The sequence below is a fragment of the Nothoprocta perdicaria genome, unplaced genomic scaffold (genome assembly GCF_003342845.1).
Source record: "Nothoprocta perdicaria isolate Ctin4 unplaced genomic scaffold, notPer1 scaffold_9, whole genome shotgun sequence".
Taxonomy (NCBI): Eukaryota; Metazoa; Chordata; class Aves; order Tinamiformes; family Tinamidae; genus Nothoprocta; species Nothoprocta perdicaria.
In genome coordinates, this window is record NW_020456198.1 from 7,880,614 (window position 1) to 7,905,521 (window position 24,908).

A 24,908-nucleotide genomic window follows, 5' to 3' on the forward strand; every position below is an offset into this window, starting at 1 on the left:
CCAGGGCTCTGCCCCCTCCCCAAACGTGTCCCAGAGCGGGCTCTGCCCCTCCCCGGGGCTCTGCCCCCTCCCCAAACGCGTGTCCCGGCGCAGCCCCCCGTGTTTGCTCCGGGGGGGCCCTCGGCGCTGCGCGCTCCAGGCGGGACCCGCTGCTCTGCCGAGGAGGGACCTCCCCCCGGCACTGTGCTCCGGAGCAGGCCCCCGGTGCCCCCCGGTGCCCCCCGGTGCCCCCCGGTGCCCCCCGCGCTGCCCGCTGCCTCCTCCGGGCCGCCGGGGGGCGCTGCGCCGCCCGCCGCCCTGTTTACATCCGCCGCCGCTGCCCGGCCCCGCGGCCGCAGGCTCCATGCGGCGCCGCCGCCGCGCGGCCCGGCCCGGCCATGGACACGAGCGACCTCTTCACGAGCTGCAAGAAGGGCGACGTGGGCCGCGTGCGGTGAGCGGGACCCCCGGGGGGCGCCCGGCCCCGCCGCCCGCCCGGGCTGCCGCCCGCGGGGCCGGGCCACCACCGCCACAGGCCCCGCTCGGGCCGGGGCCACCCCCTGTCTCCACCCAGGGGCCCTTCCCAGCCTTCCTGGGCTTTTGCTTATTTATTTACTTACTTATTTTCCTAGGATTTTATTTATTTTTTATTTATTTGCCCGTTCCCTTAAAATTCAGGCCGCCGGGTGTCCGGCACTCGTTGGTTACCGCTGTTACCCATGGGCTGGCAGGTGTCACTGCAAGGGTCTCCCTGCTCTGGGGAACCCTGTGTGCAACTAGATCCGCGGAAAACCCTCGTTGTGGGAGCGTTTAAGCCCTCCTCCTCCTGGAGGCTGTGCTGGTATCCCTAGGAAATAGCCAGCTGCTGAATTTCGGCTGGAGTCTCCTTAATGTTGAAGAATATGGATTGACTGAAAGGGTTTCAGATGGGGAGTCGAAGCGTTTTCTTGGCCGCGGTGGTGAACCAATGTCACAAGCCAAAGACTGAGACAGTTTTTTGCTGCGTCTCTGGGTTTGAGTCCAGGATTGCTTCTCACTGTCAGTTCTGCTCAGGTCTTGTTCCTGTCACGTGAATCTCTCCAGATAAACAGAAAGAGGGGCGTGCTTCAAGGTGCTCGTTATGGGTAAACAGGCTGATGGAAGGAGTCTGTAGAGTGGTTATATCCAGTGTTTGTTGGAGTTAATTTACTGCTTGCAGTAAGTGGCATCTTTGTTGCGCGTGGAGAGGCTCTGCGCATGGTCTGGTAGGTGCTGTGATGTGACAGCCTGGAAGAGAGTGGGGAAGTGATCGGCCTGGGGACATTGTCCAAGCCAAGCAGATAAGAGGACAACATGAAGCTGGGCAAGGGGGCTGGTTGGAAAGGAGCTGAATTGCTTTGGAGCTTGAATATAGTCAGAAAAAGCTAAAGTTTGAGACTGGAAAACAATGGAGTAAAAGAGGGCAATGATGGGGTGGATCTTTGGAAACCCTGAGGGGGAACCTTTACAGGTGGTCAGGGGAAATTGTGTTGTGGTGACAGAGGACACACTGGAAGAGGGGCCAGCTTGCACAGGACATCTGCATCATGGCCAAGGCAGCTTCTAAGGTGCCAGGGAGGAAGAGCTGGCAGCATTTGTTTAGTCAGGCAGTCCAAATTTGCAGGGCAAGGAGGTGACAGGAATTAAGGACAGCCTGGAGAGATCAATGTTGTTACTTGTGACAGCAAAAGCCACAAGCAGGATGGGAGTCCAGCTTTGGCCTTGTAAATTTGGCCTCTTATTTTTAAGTGTCTGGACTGTGAGTGTTGTAGAAGAACGGGAAGGAGATGCTGGAGGGCTCAGACTTTGTTCATGGTTGGCGTGCCGTTCGGGGTGAGCAGGAAGGGAGCTGCCAACCCATGTGGCAGAATTGTCCTCTTCAGGTCACCGCTGTGTGACCAAGTGATGTCCCTTCAGCTATTGCTTCCCCAAGTCTTGTACAAAGCTCTTGGCCAACCTTTGGGAGTTCCTGTGCAAAACCCAGGGTTGCTTCTCTGTAGAGGGGAGAATGTGGCTCTCTGAGCAACTGCATGAAGTTATAACTTTGCTCTTCCTTCTCTTCCAGATACCTTCTTGAGCAGCGGGATGTGGAAATCAATGTCCGCGACAAATGGGACAGTACCCCGCTGTGAGTGCTGCAGCGCCGAGCCCTGCCTGGGCGGGAGGGGAGGCCTTGCCTAGGAATGTTACTACAAAACAGCTCCGGTTCTGTTTTGTGCAAGCTTTGGCCAAGTATTTTTTGCTTCTCTCCTTTGTGCATGCTCTGCTATATACGTATTTCTCCTCCCATCTGGATTTCTGTAGAGTGTTCAGTGTTCAGGTGCATGGTTTATTTTGTGACAGAATTACCTGGGTTAAGCAGTCTGTTTAGGAGACTTCGATTAGGCTTTTCCCCCCCGCCCCATCAAACCTCGTAATATTCTTGCATGTCTTTTCAGGTAAAGACTTTGCTTGATATGCAAAGTAATTGTGTGATCACTGTCTTCTGGGGCTAGAAACGTGCAGTAGGCAGTGGAGAATCCCCTTGCTGATACTGGAAGGATGATATAGAATTTGTAGCTCCTTACATGCTGGTTTCGAAGCACATTTAGATGTCTGCAGTATACTTAGCATATGGAATGCCTTGTCAAGGTGGACTAATATTTGCCTGCTGCAGTGCAGGTTACAAGGCTAGTTTGTTGGATTATTTCAGGACCTCACGTGGAGGAGAATCATAGAAAGCTTTGAAGAAGAGGAAAAATCAAACCCACCTTAAACAGGACTTGGAGAGGAGCATTTGCTGTGCCTCTGCTGTGAGTGCTGTTCCCTGATTATCCTAGTGCAGCAGCACTGACGATAAACGTGAGAATGCAGTGGAGTTGCTCAGTGCTCATAAACGAGCTCCGTTAAAGCAAGGAGCGAGCTCCGTTGGCAGCTGGCAGTGCAACAAAAGATGCTGAACTGAGACGGGGACCTTGAGATCTCCTTGCAGGATGGCAGTGCCTAGCATTGCTCAGGACGGATCCTGCGTAGTCTGTTGCAGGAGCCAGGCTTCTGTGCTAGTGAGGAGCAATTTTTTGCTTTTATGAGGGATCATTTTCCAAAGCTTATCAGTAACAGCTCAGGGCTGAGGTCTGCAACCTTCAGTATACCCCAGCACTGAAATTTTCTTCATATTGCATCTCTAATTTTCTTTCTCTTAATATTTCCAGGTATTATGCCTGCCTGTGCGGACATGAAGAGCTCGTACGCTATCTTCTAGCCAATGGTGAGCAAAGACATCCTGCTTATGGCTGCCATACCTTCCTCCATAGAGGAAGACATCCCAGTCTGTAGGGATTTTACACCTTCTGGCTGTCTCTATTCTTCTTCTATTGTAAAACCTTCTTCAGTTATAAACAAATACCTCATCAGTGATCTGAAACTTCAGTGGGAGTCAGCAGTCACCCTGGACCCACTTTTTTGGTCCTTTCCGCAGATTACTTGCTTGAATTTGCTATAAGGAAACTATCTCTGATGATTCATTAAGCAAAAAGACTTTTTTGAAATCACAGATGATGTTTCACAAAGATATGTTACTGTTGGGAAAGGATTGGTGCAAGATATGTACCATATCTGGACAGCTGCTTGTGTAAAACTTTTCCAGTAGGCTGTTGCTTCATACACTTATATGACTTACAGGTGAAATGCAAAAACTTTTACTAATTTCAAACAAAGAAAGGAATTTCTCAGGAAAAATGGTTGTCTGCCTAGTTCCCAGCACCAAGATTCCCCCAAGGCTGTGCTGATGTTCTGCCTTGTGGCAAAGGAAATGGTGTGTGGAGTTGGGTCTTGGAGGATATGTCTCTTCCAGTGCATTTAGCACAGCTCGCTGACCACCTCTAGTGTTCTGAAATAAGGAAAGGAAATGCCTGCAAAACATTATGGTCAGCAGGGGACCCAGTGAAGCTTGTGACTAGTCAGAAGTCATACCCATTTAGTGACACACAGGAGGCAAAATAACTGCCTCTTGGGCTTGCACTTTGTGTCATTTTGCAGGAGCAAAATGTGAGGCAAACACTTTTGACGGGGAGCGTTGTTTGTATGGAGCTTTGAGTGACACCATCCGGCGCCTGCTGAAGGAGTACAAGCAGATCACTGCAAAGTGCATGAAGAGAGACTATTACGATGTCTTCCTACAGCGGTAAGCACATGGGGCAGCTGCACGTGCAGCACATTTTGTTACCCTCTTAGTTGCTATCTTGGATATTCAAGCAGTCTATTAAGGGGGGGTTAAGTGGATACCTCTGCCATCCCGGTGTGTGCAGGGCTTCCTGCTTGCCCTGGGGCTGACTTCAGGATATGTGTGCCCATAAAAGATAGGCTTGTGTGCAGACCCTGACCCAATGGAAAGCTGGGCTTTCTAATGAAGGCTCTTGTCCTTGACAGTCAAACCAAAATCAGATTACTATAAAAGCCTCAGTGATTTAGGATAGTATGTCAAGTGAAATTAAGTTTCAGGCCTGAAGTGCCGTAGCCCACAAGCCAAGGTTTCCAGCAGTGATAATAGGTGTCTCATTTCCAAGATAACCAATTAAGGGCTTTTTAAAGAGCTCTTATGGGGGAAGTGATCAGTTCTTTGTTTTTATTAGAATTTCATTAAAGTTCTTTCATTTTTAAGATGGTTTTGAAAGTAGCACGTCACATTTTGGAGTATTAACATAGAGTTTAAAAACAAATCTAATTTGCTTTAGAATTAGAAGAATAGTGCTAGTTTTTTGTATCATTACCTAGGTAATTCTGATGTTATTACATAAATGTCTTTTTTTCCTTTCTTTGGACTGACGTTTAAAAACAACAAAAACAACAAAAACGTTTAAAAACAACAAAAAACAAGTTCAGTATCTGTGTCTTCCAAGTGTGAGAGCAAACAAGTCCTAGAAAGATCTGAGATTTTGAAATTCTGAAAGTTGTAGGAGTAAAAAAAAACAGAGGAAGAAAAGTAATTTATTTGAGTAAAACTAAATTCTACTTTTCAGGGAAGTAGACTTGTTGCAAGGTGGTTTTATCACTACTTTGCTGAGCTTGTGAATCAGTCAATGCAAGGCTGAGCTCACGTAAGAACTGAAATGCAGTGTTCTCTGCCGCCCTTTCTAAACAGACCTCAATGATAAAATTGCAGCGAAGGGCATCAGAGGGGGCAAAAATAAACAGCTTTGATAATCATAAAGAGACCCTTTGGGTGAAGATCAAGTGTTTAGGCTAGTATTATATAACTTTTGCTAGGATCTTTGGGATGGAGATTCCCCTTCTTGTCATTTTGCTTTGTAAAGACAACCTAATGCAAATGTTAGTGTTCTTAGGTTTGCCTGGTTTTGCGCAGCATATACTAGGATGAATTACACACCAGTTAGATAAGTTTACAACTTTTGGAAGCTGCTGATACTACTGTAAGCATCAGATTAGTGAAAGGTGTCTTGGCAAAACAGTCTTTTAATGATTCCTTCTCTGTACTCTGTAACCTGTCTGTTTAGAGCCTGCTTGTACCATGTCACCTGCTACCATTTTTCCATTCCAAAACCCAGATATAATCCTGTTTCGTTACTCAACACATTTCCTCTGCCTTTGTTCCTTACAGGTTGCTGGAACAGGGCTATCAAAGCGACATTGTTTTCATTGTCCATGGCAAATCTTTCTGTGCCCATCGCTGCATCCTCAGCGCTCGCAGCGCCTACTTCGCTGAAATGTTTGAGACCAAATGGAAGGGGAAGAACATGATAGTGTTGAAGCATCCGCTGGTAAGCAGGGTTGTGCTTCCAAACCGTTTTTTTATGTTTTACTCTTTCAGCTGGGTGAGAAAAGTGAGTGGGAAGGACAGTTCAAGGCTTAACATTGACTGTGAATAGGTCCTGGAGCTCAGAATGATTGTAGTAAAGGAGAAGGGCTTGTGGTGGCACTTTGTGCCCAAAACCAGCATCTTACTCTGCTAGGAAAAGGCTGTAGACTGTACCCTGCCCTTTGTGCTCTCTGCCATGGGCGCAAACACGTCTTAATTAGCTGTGGTAGCAGGTAGTTGTTACCATCTGCCAGCTGCATCTCAGCTCCGCTGTGGGGTGAGTTTGAGTCTGTCTAATTCCTGGTGGACAGGTGGTCTGCAGCGAAGACATCACCTCTATAATTGGCACTAATTGAGTCTCCTTTCTTGTCTTTATGGCAAGAACTAAATAGGCCATAAGTGCCTTCTATCCGTTAATCCTCAGCACTCTGGCATATGTTTCTGTGGTTTGATTGTGCCTGTTCAAAGCCTCATGGGCCTCTCTTGTGACAAACACACTTGCGCTTTCTAGGACATTGCCTAATGTCTCTCCTTCTTTCCCCTTGTATGATATGAACAGGAGAGATGGAAATGTTTGGGTAAAAGACAAGACTGGTAAAAGATCAGACTTTACAGAGTCACTATTGTAACTGTCTTGTTAGCTATAAGCTATAGCATCTCCATTAGTCAGATTCCCTAGGCACATGGGTTAGTATTAGTTAATACATTTGAAGAGCTGTTTAAACCAGGTGGAGTGACAGTGTTCATTATGTGGGGAGCAGGGAAATTGTCTGGGTAATGAGACTGCTCTGTCTGAGTTTTCATGGGACAGCTATTGCCATACAGCTGTTAGCCTTCAACTGACTCAGGACCATGTTTGTATCCAGGCAAGTTTTAAACTTGTAATGTAAATTCCTGGGAATTCTAAATGTTACTTTTTAAATTTTATTTTAGATCAATCCAGCAGCTTTTGGCTCCCTTCTGCAGTATCTGTACACAGGTAAGCCATTGCTGTCTAAAGTGTTTGTATGTGCTGGAGGGGTAGTTGTTGGTGCCTCTGCTGTGGCGCTGTTTGCAGGACACAGGTTTGCAGGTAGGTGCGTTTGGGCATGTGAGCTGCTAACACATCCTCTTGGCCGGCAGGAGGGGAGAGTGTGAGCAATCCCCTGCTCTTCCAAGTTGGTTGCTCTTCCAAGTTGGTTGTACCTTTTGCCAGTTGTTTGTCCTGCCAATGATTACAGAGTCAATTAAAAATCAGCTTTGGCAGAATTTGGGTGGATGGATGTAAAAGATGTGTTTTTAACTTAGGAAAGTATATTTGTCATCTGGGCTAAGGATCTCCAAAGCTGCTGAAAAGCCAAGTTCAGTCTGGCAGGCCTGAGCTCTGAATACTAAATGATTTGACTACATGCTAATACTTTCCCTGCACAGAAGTTGTTCTCAAACCTTCAGCCAAGGTACTGATAGAAATGTAAGTGCTGAACTATTTCCTGCCAGGAGGTGGTGCCAGAAAATAACTTTTATCTTCACAGTTTCATTTCCCAGTTCAGTGTTTTCACCAGTTTTTCTTGCATGTCCTCAGCAATGGTAAATGATTCCTGGATGAGAGCCTATAGTCCTGAAGTCTTTCCTCACCCCAAACCAGATACCCCATAGTGGCAGTTATGCCCATGTCTGTTCTGCTGGTCTCTCACCTTATCCAAGGGAGAGAATTAGAGGTTTTCTGTCTGTTTGGCCTCTTGAATGAAGATGTTGTGGTAGAAACTAGGAGGTGGGAATGTGAATCAAATGTCAAGCTGAGATTCACCAAAGTGATGGGTGGTGGGGTGCCAAGTATTAGCTTCTCAGACTTTGTTGGAACCAGAGGATGAAAGCTGAGGCGTTATATCTAATCATTCAGTTTCGGTGCCATCAGGGCTTCAGTTTTCTGGTTTTACACCTAAATGGTATGGCTTCTAAGAGCTGGCTGCATTTTTTTTCTTGTCAGGTCGTCTTGACATTGATGTAGAATATGTGAATGATTGCAAGAGATTAGCCAAGCAGTGTCGGCTGCAGGACCTCATCGATGATTTGGAGACCAAGTGTAAAAAAGTCTATGAATTTGGTAAGCTTTCTTTTTAGCAGTTGTTTTCTCTGCTGACTCTATATTCATTTTTCAGGGGGAAAGAGGAGAGTATGCTGGTGGATATTTTATCAGCGATGCCCTCAGTGCTTCCAGAAAATGAGTCTCTTGTGGAGTCCCTGTATTTGCATGATAGTTTTCAGTCACAGGCTGTAGAGCTGCAAGAGAGCATGCATGTCCATCATTTGTATTGATTATCTTCGTTACAGTAGAACAGCCCTGGCAGCAGGGCTTTGCTGTGCCTGGCGGGCATCTGGTGTATCCGATAGTGCTTCTCTGGGCAGTGCCTTTCTGCAAAGAGCTTCCTTAAATCCCTGGGGAGATAAGTGTGTGCAACTGGAAGTCCTTTTCCATGTTTAGATGATTCCTAACCAAAGTAAAACATCTGATAATTAGCCTAAAATGAACGTTCTGTGTGCAGAAAGGGATATAATACGTCTTAGAAAGTACAGAAATATTTAAGAAAACATCATTATTTGTAACACTTGTGTGCAAGCTCTTAACTGATACAATCATTTATTTAAAGGCTTGCTGTTAACCAAAAAACTTGTGGGCTAATCATGACATCGGATTATTGCATGAAAACCAACAAGCAGTGTTAGTCATTAAGTCACAAAGGATTATTTGACAGCGAAACCTTCAAGTTGAAAACATCTAATTCTCACTTCATGCACTGGGTTAATTCCTTCATTTCAGTCAGGCTAATTTGGGCTTGAGAGGAGAATCTAGTCCATAACATTAAAGTCATCAGCATGTTTTTCCTTTATCTAGGAGGTAAGGCTGTAGCTATTCAGGCTTTTCTTTCTGAACAGTGATTTTTTTCAGCCCCCTGAAGTTGCATGGTTTAGCAGATGCAGACAATACTTCTGATTCAGGAAGTTTCTCAGCTGCAGCTCCTGTGGAATATACTGCTGTGTATTCTTCCCCTTAGGCATATCCAATTGTTTGTTGTTGGTAGGATATTAGGTTACCACAGTACAGCTGTTCTCATATAGACCAGGGTGCAAGGCCTTACATAAAAGAAGCTGTATCGAAAGTCTTGCCTCAGCTGTGTAAACACCTCTGAAGAGATGTGAAATGCATTTCTTGGTTCCTTGCTATAGATATGTGTAAAGTATTACTAAATAATTATCTGTCTATTAAATAGGTGATAGAAGAAGGGAGGGATGATGAATAGCATGCCTAGAAAATAAAATTACCGAGGCAATTGCATAACAGAACTATCTTTTGTCTTTTTTTTTTTGTATCCAAGTAATCCAGTGATAGCAGAAAGATCTGGTTTTGGTGGGTTGGTTTGGTTTGTTTTTCAGGGTGTAGCTGTAGTATGTTGTGACCATTCTGGTTTAGTCCATTAAGATAAGTCTCAGATTGTGCAAAGAGGTGGCTGGTTTGCTAGCTGCTGACTGAATCCACTGCACAGTGTGTCACTGTCGACTTAGTATCGTGAAGTCCAGGGGTTAAATCACTGAGCTGCAGAAACACTGAGTTCTTGGGGTGCTCAAAATTAGAACATGGTAAAGTGACATGTAACATTGATAAATCTGTATGTGCATCTTGGATCTTGCGTGGGTACTGGGAAAACTGTTCTGAACTTCAGAAAATAATACATAGAAGAGTTACACAAGTCAAAAAACGAGAAAGCCCTTTGGATGTCCTGACTGGCACTCGTCAGTACTGTTCCCTCTAGAGCCTTAGGAATCCCTGCTTCTTCAAAGTGTCTTTTGTGACCTCGATTCATATATGCAGAGCATCTGACCCTGCAGAGGGTCATGTGTTGCCTCGTATAAAGCTGAAACATGCTTAATAAACCAATGTGAATTTAAGCCTCTGCAGCCCCAGTGGATAATTGCATTCTCTGCAGTCTCATTGTGCAGTTAAATCAGCATTTCAGAAGCGCTCCGTGTCTTGGCACGCACGGGCAGTAGTTGAGGAAACCCCTGCAGAGGATGACCCGACGCCTCCTGTTGCACCTTAGATATTTATCTATGTGTGTCTGTGTAACCGCTTGCCTGTTTAACCCACCTGCATGTTGTGGCTAACAGACCTGTTGCAGTGTTAGGAAAAGCTCTGACAGGGTTTGTCCACGTGAAATCATAATCCTGATTTTAAAGGTGGAAGCATTTGATAAATGTTTCAGTATGATTTGTATATGTAAGGCCAAAAGGCTTTTGAGCAAGGTTTGTGATACCTCTGTAGCAGAGGCCCTGCGTGTGTAGAATTGTGGATGTAGCCAGTCATGGTGTTGTGAGTAGGATGAATAATGCAGGTATCTGAGTTTTGAATTTTGGGGGGATTTTGGAAAGTTGTTCTTAGTGTTTCTTTTTTTTTTGTTTTTTTTTTTTTTTCTCCTCCTCTTTGAGTGATACATTGGCTCCTTGGAAACAAAAGACTACAAAGACGTATTGAATAGTGAAAACAAAGGCAGCTAATGAATCCATGGGTGACATTCAGTGCTCTACAGCTGGGCTAGAGTGGGAAGAAAAACAAAACACTTCATTCTCAACTGTAGCTGGGTTATTCCCTCCAGCTCGCTGCATTGTTTATGTTGCTCTTTGCAGAAAACCCTCCATTCCCACATTTTGTGAGGAGGTGATCCTTCCCAATGCTTGCTTGCAGGCAACATCTTTTTCCTATTCTAGTGCTTAGATTTTTTTCCTCTCTTCATTGGAATAGAATTGCCTGTGATAGCAAATGCTGTGCTCTTGGATTTGAGACCTGGACTGCCTGAAATGCCTTGTGATATATGTGCTTCTTGGAGGTGTGACTGTTCTTTTGTGTTGCTCAGAAAGTGCTTTGTAGATCCCATCGGGAGAAGCCTTTCCCTTGAGTAGTGTTTAAGCACAAATGGAAACAGCAAGTTTCAGAGAGCCTGGTGAATTTGGGAACTCTGCTCTAACAGTCACTACACAAATATAGATGATGCTCTGCTCAATCATAAAGAATTGCTGATTGCACAGGGAGAAATTTTCTCTCCTCCTGGTCTATAAGCGGGCTCTTTGTGAAGGTGCAGCCAGTCCTGTTAGTGGTGGTGTGAGGTCTCCTTCTGGGCTTATTCACTCCAGCACCTGTCTGAATTTAGACCTACCAGAGCCTCCTGTCTCCTCACAGTGCAGCTGTGTGTAGCAGTCATGGTACCAAGTCGTCTTGTGTTGGTAGATTGTCCTGCTCTTTCTCAGCTCTTCCTGAGGTGTTCAGCCTGCTGGAGATGCAGCGGTGGCAGATGTGGAAGGTACTCCGGTAAGGTGGAGGTGGAGAATTTGTTTTGTGGCACATGGCGGTGTTGTTTCGCCCACGGCCCAGGGGAGTCATCTGATGGAGCTCGTGTAGCGCTGCGCAGAATGTCATGAAAGAACGAGGTCTCGGGGTGGTGTGATTCACCTGTGAGGAGTCTCAGTGCGGTGAATCATACCTGTCAGGAATCCTTCTGAACACTTCAGCGTGGGGCCACATAACACTTTTGTCCTTGAGACTTAACTTCACTTCTCTGTGGCTACTAAGAGCAGCTCAAGCCTCCCTGCACCGCAACTTTGCATTTCCAAGTGGTGCTCCATGCCTCTCACATGCTTCCCTGTATGCCAAGAACTCCAGAATGTTTCACATGCCCCAGTGCTCAGCTCAAAGCAAGGTGAGCTGAAACCAGACCAGAGATGGTGGATGTGGCGGGGAGGTGGCCACAGGGCAGCATGGCTGGGCTGGCAGCATTTGTACAATGCAGTCCACTATTTCAACAGACTTCAGGGGTGCTACCAGTTTGGACCAAGAATTATTCACAAAGCTGAATCTCCACAAAGCTGGAAGAAATTCCCAGGTCTCGAGTTTTACAGACTATGCTTGGTTATGTTAGAATACTTGCTTGGGTTGCCGTTCCCCTGGAAAAGGCATTGCAAGTGCTACAGCAAGCTGCTTTTTCTGATATGGGCAGGGCAAACAAGGGGAGAGATGACAGGCTTAAATCTCATGTCTTTTGTGAGATGGCAAATGCTTTTATTCACAGTAATTTCAGGAGGAACTCCATGTCTTTCTGTGGGTAAGATGCCAGTTTTGGAGCAAATTGAGGACCTGTGCTTCGGCCTCAAGAACAGCAACCCCTTCTCTGTGAATGTGGTAGCAGCAGGGTGGTCTCTACCCATGCAGCAGGGTCTAATTTAAAATAAAGGGGTAGGAATGCCTGTTCTAAGTGATCTCTGTGGCCACTTTGGTTATAGCAAGACCCCAAAACAAGGTGCATATATTTGGCTTCCCTTTTGTCAGCCTGCTTCCATGCAAAGCCTGTGGAAAATGAATTTGCCCCCTCCATAAGGTTTACTTGTTCTTGTAGTTATTTCATGGTTGCAAACAGCGTGGCGCAGTGAGGAGTCCGGGTGGTTTGGAGGTCTCTGTGTTACGGGATCTACCAGTGCAGAGCAGAGGGCGCATCCTCATGACCAGCCTCTATGAGCTACACCAGGCTGTAGCCTGGAATGAGGTTCAGATGCTGTCGCTGGAACAGGACAGAGGGGCTGGAGACAGACTTTGTTTCAGCTAAATGCTCCCAGCTGTGGACTCCTCCGCTGTCAAGCTGTCACTGGTAGGGATGGCTGCTCGTGGGAGGCAGGATCGGGTCACCCTTTGGCTCTTACGGGGTCGGGGGCAGCCTGTCGAGGACAGCCCTTGACTGTAATTGATGACAAAGGTTGCAGAGGGCAGAGTGGCTTGAAATGTGCTTTGGGCAGCTCTGTTTGCTGCATTTAACCTCTTGACGCAAGGAGCAAGTGGAAGTTAGAGGAGGGACAATAGAACTTGTATCCCCTTGCAACCCTGCTTGTTGGCTGCAGCGAGGGCTGCTGTGTGCACGTTTGCATGGAGGCATCACTTGTGTCTGGCAGTCAGAGCCACACAGCGAGAATACTTGATATTCCCTGGAGTTTTTTCTTTTCTCTAAATGGGAGAGAATCTTTGCAGAGGAATTTAGGCATCTCTGCTGTTTTTTTTTTGTTTTGTTTTGTTTTGTTTTTTTTTGCTTCTTCCAGTCTCTTCCAAGCCAGGGACCTGTGTGAAAGTGCTGACGATTGAGCCCACAGGTAACTGCCGGCTGCAGGAAGATCTGGCTCTTCTAGCAGACTGCGCCCTGCCAGCTGAACTGCGGGTAGGGAGCATTTATTCTTCTTACGGTCTCTGTGGGGCTGTGATCCGTGTTCACATATGTTCATTCTCGCTCGCTCTATTTGGCTTTGGTGGTTGCTTATTTCTCGGTATTAATGCCCCAAGCCAATTTTGCAAATACTAAAGCCTTTTATTGCCGGGAAGGGCTGTAAAATTGTTAAATGAGGCTGTGTGTGCAGGTCCCTCAGCAGGGATCTGAGTAAACCAAACCCCTGCCATGCTGTTAGCGGGAGTTTCCCGCTGCCCGCAGGGGAATAGGGGTTGGCCTCCTTTCCCTCTCCCTGCTACTCCTATTGAACATGAGGAGCACTTTCTCAGCAGGCACATGTGCCTGGAGGGATGTAGAGATGGAAGGTGGCTTGCTGGGCTTGCTTGTTCGGAGCGGCCCCCCGGCAGTGCTCTCAGACCCTTCAGCAGAAATGTGAGCCCTTCGGAAGGGAAATTAGCTTGACTGACAGGGCGTTTGCTTCCTGTAGTTACTCTCATGCAGCCTTAGAAATAGCTCACAACACATTGATGATCACTACGCTGAAATACCATCAGGATTGTCAGTTAGACTCAAGTATGTAGATCTCTACTTCCAGTTGCAGAGGAACAGGATAAATATTACTGGTCTTCATCCTCCCTGCATTTGCTGTTCTGCATAATATCAGCAGATATGCTTTGCTCTTGTCTGTCTGTCCCTATTTTCTATTTTCCGTAGCAAGCAGTGAATTAATAATACAAACTCCTTTGAGGTGGCTGCTGTGTCCAGAGGTTGTGTGAGTGAGTGAGTGAGTGATGAAGCAAAGCTTAGTGTTTCCCTCCTTCCCACCCCGCCAAGCTGGACCTGACTGCTGGAGAGGTGGGGAATTGTGCCGAAGCAGAGAGGATCCTTCACACTGTGTGTGAATGAACCCCGCACTTCCACTTTCCTCTTGAGGGCTAGAAACTCTTTATTTTTAATTCTTCAATGCAGAATAGGAGCTGGGAGAAAAATGTGGTATTTGGGATAATATAGCAGCTGACATTGCTGTGGATTTCTGGGAGTTGTGATTTCCTTACTGTGTTCTTAGATCAGTGAGAAGGCAGTTACAGTAGCTTTAGTCTTGTTGTGGCTGGAAAACTGAAGAGGGCTTGGGCACACATTTATTACTGCAGAATTTATGCCACTAGTGTACTAATGTGGATGGTTTGTTTGAGCCTGGTTAATTCTAAAAGATTCTCCTATTTTGCTTCTCTTTTCACTTTTTTTTTTTCTTTCATTAACTTACAAAGACTATATGAACAAAGATCATCATGCTATTGCCATTCATATCTTTTCTTAATGTTTGCAAACTGTTAAATTCGGTGAAGTAGGCTTATTTGTCTTGGGACAGAGGAATCCCACAGTTTCCTGCTCAAGGATTTTGATACCATACCATGCAAGGGAATAGTAAGTAAATCATTTAACCTAAAATGTCAGGGGCAAGTGAATCATCACATTCAAAAATCTACATTCCTGAGAGAAACATTTGCCTGTTTTCCAGCCTATGCAAAGCAAAATTAGTATTCAGCTTCTGGATAAATGCCAACATTTCAGGTAGTAATCAGAACTTGATAAGGAATGTTCTGAACTGCTTCATGTCATACAAGGCTGTATGCAATGAAATTGGTATGTTTACAGGTTTTCATATTTAAACAAGTAATTCATGTGTAATACTTTTTGTATTGGAGTGACGCAGGAAACTGTGAAATATCTTAATTTCACAGTTCAGTTACAAACTATGTGATTAAAACAAAATTAAAATTTTAGTAAAATTTGATAATTTGATGTCTTTGACATTCAATCACAGTTCATTATTAGCTTTTAAAGTAGAACTGTCTATTCTTGGAACTCTTAAAAATGCTTGTAATCTTCCTGCCCAGTTTTTCGTTCCTGTTTATACTTGGAAGTATTTTCTTTTTCCACGTATGTTTTTAAAAGCATGGTTGTCTCTGTTTTGTGTCAAACTAAAAATGGCCAGAATCTTTCGGGCCGCAGCATCACATTCATCAGTAAAGCTCCATCAGAAGCCAGATGGTTGTCAAAATCCTTGTGGTTTTCCACTGCCTGCTGGGTGACCTCTGAGTTAGAGACTTGAGGAGTTTGAGTGTAGGAGACCACAGGCACATTGCCTCCTTTTAGCTGTTTTTTTAATTCCCTTTGAACTGAAGTCTTACTTTCCAAACCAAAATGAAGTAAGACCTAGAAGGATCAGTCTTCCATGAAAAAAGACTGTTTTTTTCCACCTACATTGACAGTGCTGCTGCAAAAATGTGACCATTTGTCACCTTTGGTGGAAACCTAAATTCTGTAATGCATAGAAAGAAAACTTTGGAAGTTGATTGGTGCCATCCCGTGCATCCATCTCTGCCCTGTGGGGAATGCTCTCTTGTGAATGTGTTTGTGCCTTGTAGACTGGTCTGTCTGTGCTTCTTGGGCAATATGCTTAGCTCTGACAGCTGTGCTTTGCCTAGACAGGGGTGTGCTCAAGAGGTTGCTTGAATGGGAGGTGGAAAACACTCCTGAACTTTCTGCAGGGAGCCCCTGAAAGGGAGGGAGGGGAAATTTCTCACAGTGACAAGGAAGGAGAGCAGAGAAAGTCGAGAAATAAAAGGGAAGACTCTACAGAGGCACTTCATGCTGAATAGCTGAGACAAAGCCGTGAACCTGCTTTTGTAGCAGGGGTTGGACATGACCTTGTAGCCCTCAGTATCAGAATGGGACCAGCCAGAGCCAGAGGCAGGAATCTGAGCCAGGATTTTGCAATCAGGAGACAAACTTTGACCTGAATAAAACCCCGTGCTCATATCAGAGGCATCTCAAGATCTGTATTGGGGCAATGAAAGGGGAGCAAAGACGGGAGGTGTGTAAAGTTGGGGAGATCATGTCTCAATCTCGATTTCTTGCATTGTGAAGAATGGCACCGCATGGAGAGCCTTTTCCTGGGTGTATTTTTCTGTGATAGGCCTGTGAAGTTACAGTGCTGAAGGTCATTACAAAGAGAATATGTGCACATGTTCTTAACACAGAGTGGCGATAGCAACGTGACAAAGAGAGCAGGCAGTTGCATTGTGCTGTCAGCTTTACTAACAGGGCACCACGTAGAACGTGCCTGCAGCTCCTAGCCTGGAGCTTCTTCATTGCCTCGAAACACGAGGTAGAGATGAGAGCAAAACAGCAGCCTGGATCTCCCGAGGGGCACCTGGAGCTCACCTTGGATGTGGGAGAGACCTTTTATATTACAGCTATATAAAAAGCAGTAGTAATAGATGAGGTTGGGAGCGGGGCAACAAAGAGGGTTCCCCAAATCGCTGCATTCTTGCAGGCCTTAACCTGCATCCTCAGAAAGCCTCCAAGCAAATTTCCTCAGTTAGGTTGGAGGCAGGCACGTTGGAAATGGTTCTTATGTAGTCTGTGGCTGGAAGAAGAATTTTTATGGTTGGTCAATGGCTTTCCCTGGTGCAAACTTGGAATTAACCTTCCTGCATGAGAGGCAGTAGAAGTAAGGTGCTCATCCCAGGCAACTCAGGAGCATGTGTAAGGGAAGCATGAACCCGAGGAAACTTCTCTTCTGTTCCCAGAGATTAATCTTTCTGGTTGCATGTCTGTGAATATAAATTTTGTTTTTTCATAGCTGAATTACCTTGTGCATAGAATGAGCTGAAAGTGAAAATACTTGAAGGTGTCACTTTAAAAGAATAGAAGGCCGACAGATTTTTTTATACTGCTTTTGTTGGCATGTGGGACCGGAGGAGGTGTGTTGGTGTTAAAATAATTCACCAGAGCATTAATACTGCAGCAACACCGTCTGTGGCTGCAAATCAAACAAGAAATTTAAAATGTGCTTGGGAAATGCTGCATTATTTGAGCAAGGCAGTAGTTGTAGCCAAACCATTTCAAGCTGGTTTATACCTCCATCCACCCGTATAGCTACCCAGTAACATGCCAGTCCTTAGCTGCAGCCTGCTTATGGTGCCCATACGTGAATTAACTGAGTAGAGGTGATGTGCTTTCCTCGAAGGCACAGGAATGCTTTCCAGAGCTCCATGGAAGCTTTCTGACCGCTCTCTACAGAGGAAACAGCTGAGTGGTGTCAGCAGTATCTCTGTCAGGATCCAGTTAGGAATCCAGGCCTTGACACCGAAACCTGTGTTGGGAGCATCTCTGTGTGCTGAGGGAACAGACGGGTCTGGGAAGACTGAGAAGTCTCAACTTGGGGCCACACTGAGGGTACTTACCAGGAGTTGCTGAGAGCAGGGTTTTATGTTTCTCTTTGCAGGTTGGTTTCGGGGAGTTGCCCTTTGACAGCACCGACAACTTTAACAGCTGTTCTGATGTGTGTTTCCGAGTGGCAGATTATAACTTTCTGTGTCATAAGGTAGGTGCTTGTGCTGCGCTTCATTCTTCTCCCCTTTGCCCCGAGCCTGCCTGCCTGTCTCATTCAGTGCTGGGTACACCCGGCAGAAGCAGCATTGCTTCAATTAGCTGGAAAACCAGCAGTCTCACTGCAGTTGGAGACTATTTCTGAAGCACTTAAACCAGCCAGTCCTGCCTTTCTTGCAGAGGTGAGGAGGTAGTTTAATGAATTGAGCTGCAGCATTCGCAGCTGAAAAATCTCCTCCTGTTGGCTTATGAGTGCAATGTTTGGAGAGGAGGTTGTTTGTTTTGGAAGTCAGCAGAAATAAGAATGGATTTTGAGTGCTCACACTAAGCCTTCTGCCCTATTCTGATGGTAATTTTGAAACCTTTAACTTAATAATGCAGGATAGGTATATTTACAAATAGGGCATAGTGGGGTAGGGGAGAAGAACCCTCTCCCCGATTGGAGATGCAGCTTCAGAAGGTGGAGAGAGTCAGTGTTACGTAGTCAGGACTTCAGAAAAATCTTTGAGCTGCTCTGGCGGCTGTTTGGTTAGTTCTGTGGGACTTGGTGCAGTGGGAAGAGGTACTGACGTTCTCACCTCTCTTCCTTTGCAGGCATTTTTCTGTGGTCGCAGCGATTATTTCAAAGCCCTCCTTGAAGACCATTTCTGTGAGAGTGAAGAGCTGCAGACGCAGCCCAGTATCCCTGTAGTGACTCTCCACAACATCACAGAAGATATTTTCATCCGGGTCCTCTACTACATCTATAGTGATGACACTGAGGTGAGGGCAGCCACGGAGCTTTTCCTCCTTTGCAGTTTTATTCTGGAGGTATTCGCAGCAGTGCCTTCCTACAGCCTGGCCATGGAAGTGGTTTCTTAAATCTTGCTGCCCTGTTTTGGCTACTCATATGTCTCAGGAACTCCTATAGTGGGACTTGTTATTAGCCAGTAGGGTCTGGTTTGTGTGTGTGATATTCAGGAAGCAAATGTATAGTCTTTCACTCCATGGCAGAAGCTTGGAAATTGGTTTGCAGGTCGTATTTTGGTCTGATGGAGTGCCAGGCTTTGCAGACTTGCCCTGCGAGGGCTCTCTGGAAGGACAAGGTAAGCAGCTGCCACTAGATGGCAACTGGAACACATTTGGAGATGTGGGAATGTTGGAGATTTCTGCTTATTTACTCTTGGCATCACAACCCTCTTTTCCATTTGTAGCAAGTCATTACTGCCACTGTTATTTATTGCTGGAGTGGGCAGAGGTTCCACTGGGAGACCAAAGTCTTGCTGTGCTCGGTATCGCAGGCAGCAACAAAATGACCTCAGCCCACCCAGTTTGCAGCCTAATGGAAGATGCAGCAAATCGCCGTGTTTAGGCATCCTCCTGCTTTGATTTTCCAGCAAATGTTTTCCACAAGACTAGCTACAAGATGCGTGGGCACATGGTGGCACTGAGGCAGTGAGCAGGGACACTTCCACACCTGCCAGTGTCACTTCTTCCAGGCAATATTAGTGCTCCGGCTTGGGTGCCATGTAGGGAGAGCACACACAGCTGTGACCTTGTTTCTGCTGACCAGTTCCACCCCAAGCACAGCAGGGAGAGCGATTCAGCAGGCAGAAGGGCAGGATTGCTGGTGCTGTTCCAAAGTGCTTCACCTGTCTGCACTCTTCTCTCCACCGCCCTCTGACAGGGCAGGCAGACAGGCAGGGAAGTGTGGTGACATTTGAGGACTCTCCAGACCCTTGTGACAAGCACTGCAGCGTAACCTTGTTCCCCTGCCTGCCCGTGTGGTGCTGACTCGCACGAGGGCTGTTACCCAAGCAGCCATCCTCTCCAAAGGGTGCCTGGGCTCTCCCTGTTTGGTAGCCGAGAGCTCATCTCGGAGCGGGAGGATGGGCCAACAAAATCCTGTAGGAATGAAGAATGTCTTGCTTACATGTTTCTTGTGAGGAATGATGCCATCATAGAAGCTAGACTGGATATCAAACTGAGCAACAGACATAACCTTGTATGGAGAGTTCATCTGTCTTGAAAAGATGCTGGAAAAAATGGTGAAGAAAGCAGGAATATAGTTCCAGTTCACATGTCTGTGTGGAGTGCTTTTCCTCCTGCTTAGGTTTAGCCAGCCAAGTGTCAGCACTCCCCATTCCACTTGCTTTTTTTTTGAAAAAGATTTAAATTCCTGTCTCTGCCTTGTAGCAGTGACAGTGCTTGTAGCCAGGACGAGGAGCATGTGCAGAGGACAGGAGGGGTTCCAGGCAGCCAGAGAGTTTGCTGGTAAGAACATGTGTGGGGGCTCAAGGGGAGCTTTGAGAGAAACGTTTGCCAGGTCTGTCCTTTATCAGAACAGTTGGGAGCTGCTGCCATCAAGACCACTGCCTCCAACGCCTCCAGCCTGCGCGTTCCTGGAGCTTTATGAAAGGACAAAGCAGCACTTGATGGATAAGCCCAAGAGCTTTGCTGTAGCGCTCTGGCACGGCAGGCTTTGTGGCATGCCTCTCGTAGAGGATTTTGCATCCTTCTGCACAGCTGTTGCAGGATGTTACACTGCTGCAGCATTTGCTCTGAGCAGGCTCAGCGGTCACCGGTGTGGACAGCTGCAGGGGAAGAAATACTTGGCTGTGTGCAGTTGTCAGGACGAACAGCCACATGTGTAGATGTGTGCAGCAGTGCTTTTGCTGCTGAATGGTCCTGGGGTGATGGTCCATGCAGCAGCAGAGTTGCAGTTCCCTGCTCTGGAGCTGCGTGGCCCAGTCTCTAGGTACAGTGATGTGGCCTCCTCCAAAGCCCCGGGGTGCCTGCCGGGTTCACTGTTGAGGTGCGAGTGGGTAACTCTTGGCACTTGATGTTAGCAGGAACAGAACCGTGCAGGAAGACTCCAGGGCCAGGTTAGTGAGGCAGATGGCTGATTGAAATAGGATTTGCCCAGCCAGGGGAAGAGACTGAGTGAAGCTGGCAGTGGTGTCTCCAGTATTACCTACAGCATTTCTTACCAGATCGCTTGCAAGGAACAAAAATACCCAAGAGGGAAACAGGAGGACGATTTTCTAGCTCAAGAGTCTGAAAGCATTCAGTGCCACGCACAACAGTGAGCATCAGGTAGCTGAGTTTAGTTTAGCCGGTTTGAATGCCTAGCAAAGCCAAGTTTATTTGGAATGAGGTTCTCTGTCCTTGGAGGTATCCTTGTGCTGCTGGGTTTGTTCTTTGTGCTACATCCAGCTTTGATACAGATGTCAAAATGTTCATGGTCTTGAAGGTCCCATATGCATCAAGGATAGATTTGACCTTCTCTTTCAGATACTGAGATGTTTTTTCAAGAGTTTTGGTTCTGATTATAACTGGTCGAGATTATTGCTCGTTGGGAGCTGTGTTCAAAGTAGAAAAGAGGGGCTGCTGTCCTTCTGCATGTTCGTTGATCTGAGATCTCTGCAGTGCTTGTCCTTGCAAGAGGGCTGTGGTCTGTACAAGCCAGCCCAGTGAACATTTGTCCATGGATATCTGCTACCCTGGTGAGCCTTTACTGTGATTCAGGGCTTCTTTGTCCTCATATCTTTTTTACTGGTTGTGATTTCTCTCCATCATAGGAGCTGGGACACAAGCTAGTGCTTCTCATGCTCCCCTCCATGCCATCAGACTCCTGCTAGGTCTCTGGTGTGATAATACCTGGAGTTCCCAAAGGGCATGAAAATGGGAACAGGAGGATGAGCTGGCTGATGTTTAAGAGAATAGTGTGTTAGGGGCAGGGGGAGTGGAGTGTTGCTCCGTGGGGAGCCATGTGCAGCAATCTAAACCTCTGCCCGTCCTTGCAGGGGCTGAGTGGAAGACCTAGCCTGAAAGACTGAACTCCTGATAGAGGAGTGGGTTAGCACTTGTCCTCTAATGGGCCAAGCCTCAGTTGGGAAAATCTCTGCTAGTATCCAAGAGAAGAGGGTACCAGTGGCAAGTGGAGAGGGCAGGACAGGGTGGTAACTCTGCTCTTTTCGCTGCCAGCTCTCACCAGAGAACGCCTACGACGTGCTGTGCGTGGCAGACATGTACCTGCTGCCCGGGCTGAAGCGCCTCTGCGGCCGGGCCTTGGCCCAGATCCTCGACGAGGACAACGTCGTCAGCATCTGGAGAATCGCAAAGCTCTTCCAGCTGACCCGGCTGGAGGACCAGTGCACGGAGTACATGGCCAAGATCATCGAGAAGGTATCAGGAATGCCCTCCGCTGCACTCGCCATATGTGTCCGTAAATCTGACTCCACAATGAGCCGTAGATGTAGACAGGTTTTATGGCTGTACTTTGATCTTTAGTAATAATTGACACCTCTGGCTTGATACAGAAGAGCTGCAAGAGTAGCAAAGCAGATGTCAGGTGAGGATTGAGGCCAAGGAGTGTGGTGGTACCTGCATCACTGCAGTCAGTTGGATGCTGGTGGCTGTTGAGCATGGCCTGCTGGCTGCAGACGCACCCAAAGAAGGGGTAAGAGCTGTGGGCAGGTAGCTGTGCTGGGGTCAGGGCCACAGTGGCTGGGACAGCGGCAGTGCTGCTGGGGGGCAGCAGCGGCACAGAGTGCAGGGAGCCCTGCTCGGAAGCCTGCTGGGCATCTGCCTAGCCTGGTGCTATAGAAATGAGTGACCAGGGGGATGGTCCTCACCCTCCTCCAGGATGACACATCTGACAGCAGAGGTTTCCATAGGGAAAATAAGGTTTTGCTGAAATGTTCCCCTTGCATTCTCCTTCTCTAGCCTAAGCAGGAGTCCTTGGCCCAGCACTGTAAATGTGCCTTCCTATGGGTGTAAATCCAGAATCCCTGGATTTAGTCAGTGTGGGCGCAGGCAGAGCTGCTGCCTTGCTATGACCTGCCCGTCACGGTGGCACTGGGGCTGCGAGCCGTGGTGGGGACAGCGTTATCACCTTATCTGTGGACCACCTTGTCTGTGGTTGCAGCTCTCAGCTGGGCACAGGCTCCCTCTGCCCTGCTGTGACACTGCCCGGCGGGGCCTGGCAGCCTCTCCTGCCTCCTAACGACTAACAAAGTGCTTAACGAGTGTTGGGCTGTACTGTGTGGGGTGCAGATTCCTCACGGGTGTGGCCATTTATTGCTGGAGTTCTGTGTCAGGACTGCACGTGCACTCAATGGCATCTACAGATGTGTCTCCAAGTGCTGCCAATAGAAGGCACAGGAAGATGGGGATCTCAACATAGCCTTAACATTCCTCTCCCTCCTGCAGGCTCCACAATGGCTGAGCCTATTATCCCGACCCCGTTGCATCCCATTACCTGCCTTCTGGTGTTCCTGATGTTTGTCTTGTCCTTCCCGTGCAGCTGGTGGAGCTGGAGGAGTTTGTGGCCGCGGTGAAGGAGAACGCGGAGGCCGTGGAGGAGCGGCAGGAGACCGACTCCATCCCCCTGGTCGACGACATCCGCTTCCACATCACCAGCAACGTGCAGACTTACAGCGCCATCGAGGAAGCCAACCAGAAACTGGAAGCTCTGGAGAACCTCCTGGCCAGTATAGGGCTCGAGTGCTGATGTGCGCAAACCCTGCCTGGCCTCTGCAGCCCTCCACAGTGAGCACACCCCGAGTGCAGGAACATCTGAGTATCTGAATGTCCCTTTTCCCTCTCCCTTGTCCTCCATCCCATCCACTTCCAGGCATTGTTTTTTTAATTTATTTGTCTGGACATTTGCATGTCTGGTTTGTGTTTGGTTTTATTCTGGTTTTGTTTCTCCTTTCAGAAGTAGCTCCCCAAGCACAGCCCAGTTCAGTAGCTGCCGCTTGCACGATACAGAGCGGGTAAACTGGGGGTCACTGGGATGAAGGGAGCTGCTGTGGGGAACTTGCTGCTTCCCTGCGTAAGGACCCATCCTCTCCTGCTGTCCAACCACACTTCTCACCCAGGTACTTGTTGTGTTGCTACCAGCAGAGGCAGAATCTGGATTAAACTCCAAATCAGCAAGGAGCTGGCCTTTCATTCGCTGTCAGGGTTGTGTTACAGGGCAGGCAGGGCCTCCCTAGCAGGGAGGCAGGAGCACTTGGCTGTTTGGAAAGAGCTGTTGTCACCTGCTGTTGTGGTACTTAGGTGAAAAACACCACCTGATTTCCTGTCTTCCCTAGCTCCTTGATGCCTTCAAGTGCTGGCATTTGGATTTGCACACCTAGGGGAGTGGCAAGACTCACGCTCTAAAATTCCTGAGTTCTGGCAGATGGACAGTTATTTTTCCATCAGGAGCATAGGAGCGATACGGTGTTTTCCATGTGTGTGTGTGGTGCACAGGCTCAGAAATTAAAAACTTTACTTTTTGAACACAAGTCTTTGGGAATACAGCAGAGACCTTCTGTTCCGAGAAGGCAGTGACTTTTGATGCACTAAAAAGGGTTCAGGAAGGTCCCCTTTTCGTCCTGGCAGGAGAAGGAAACACGTTCTCGGAATTGGCTTGTGCTGGTAGATGGGGGAAGAGGGGCCTTTGGGGCCTGTGGCAGGGCAGCTGTCCCGCTCCTTGACCCTCTGGCTTTGCTCAGCCTTGAGCCGTGTAGCTCTGCAGGGAACAGTTTGTGCGGTGGGTGCTGAGGATTCTGTTCTGCAGCAGGTCGCGGTACCTCCTGGCTCCTGCTGAGGGGACGGGGCCCTGTGCGCCCGCGGTGCCCGCGCCGCTCCGGAGCAGCTGCCGGAGCCTCCAAGGCCGCGCAGGGCACGTGCCGCTGCGCTGGGAGCTGGGACGGGGAAAAGGGCTCGTGTGAGGCACGGGACCTGCTGCCGGCCCGTGTTGATCCTCCTTTCAGTCACTTAGGAGGCAAGAGCCCAAAATAACCTGGAATGGGCACCTGGAATGGAACCTGTGGAACGGGCACAGGTCCCGTGCAGCCCGGGCACGGGGGTGTTCCCGTGGATAAGGGAATGGAGGCCCTGGGAGGATGGGGTGCATCGACCCTGCTGCTGCCTCCTGCTGCAAACACACGTTCCCAGGGCGCGAGAGCCCCGTGCGGGCGGCCCTGTGCCCTGCGGCAGCTGCGCTCCCGCAAAACCCTGCGCCAGGATCGAGCCCCTGCACCAGGACTGAGCCTGGGGACGGGCCTGGAGGGGCAGGAGCCACGGGCAGCGACACACCGGCCCGGCCGCCTGCGTGCGGGCCTCTGTGTTGTCCTGCTTCCCTTGCAGGACAGGTCCCGATGGGGTCGGGTGAAGGCTGCGTGGCCACCGGGGCGGTGGGTGCCTTCAAACCACCCCTGTGGAGCTGCGAGGACTCCCTGGGCTCTCCCTGCGCGGCCGTTTCGGGGGTGCGGGAGGGCCCCGAGCAGGGGGGGTCCCCACACTGGGAGTCTCTTCCGCGTGGGGCGGCGCCTGGGAAGGGGTCTGGGTTTGTGGTGCAGCTCATGGAACAGACGAGCACCTCGGGGAGCAGCTGCGAGCCCAGCCTGGCTGGGACGGGCCCGCCAGGGAGCTCGGTGCCCCGAGCTCATGGGAGCCGCTCACGGACCTGGCGGGTCTGCGTGTGAAGTGCCAGGGACTTAGGGAAGGGCGGG

At 48.3% G+C, this 24,908-nt stretch overlaps 1 protein-coding gene across 3 annotated transcripts; it reads left to right on the forward strand.

Annotated features, from left to right (window-relative positions):
* Positions 1 to 349: 349 nt before the first annotated feature.
* Positions 350 to 24,224, forward strand: ABTB1 (ankyrin repeat and BTB domain containing 1). 3 transcript variants are annotated; one of them, XM_026052561.1, is made up of 12 exons: positions 350 to 433; positions 2,063 to 2,125; positions 3,189 to 3,244; positions 4,015 to 4,159; positions 5,594 to 5,753; positions 6,725 to 6,770; positions 7,758 to 7,874; positions 12,902 to 13,017; positions 17,318 to 17,416; positions 18,016 to 18,183; positions 21,388 to 21,588; positions 22,709 to 24,224. In XM_026052561.1, exons 1-12 carry the CDS (start codon positions 378 to 380, stop codon positions 22,913 to 22,915), a joined length of 1,434 nt encoding a protein of 477 aa, XP_025908346.1. In that variant the 5' UTR covers positions 350 to 377; the 3' UTR covers positions 22,916 to 24,224. The 3 variants fall into 3 exon arrangements, with proteins under 3 accessions (XP_025908346.1, XP_025908348.1, XP_025908347.1); XM_026052563.1 differs by lacking the exons at positions 350 to 433; positions 2,063 to 2,125 and adding an exon at positions 2,210 to 2,229; XM_026052562.1 differs by lacking the exons at positions 350 to 433; positions 2,063 to 2,125 and adding an exon at positions 2,735 to 2,789.
* Positions 24,225 to 24,908: the final 684 nt, after the last annotated feature.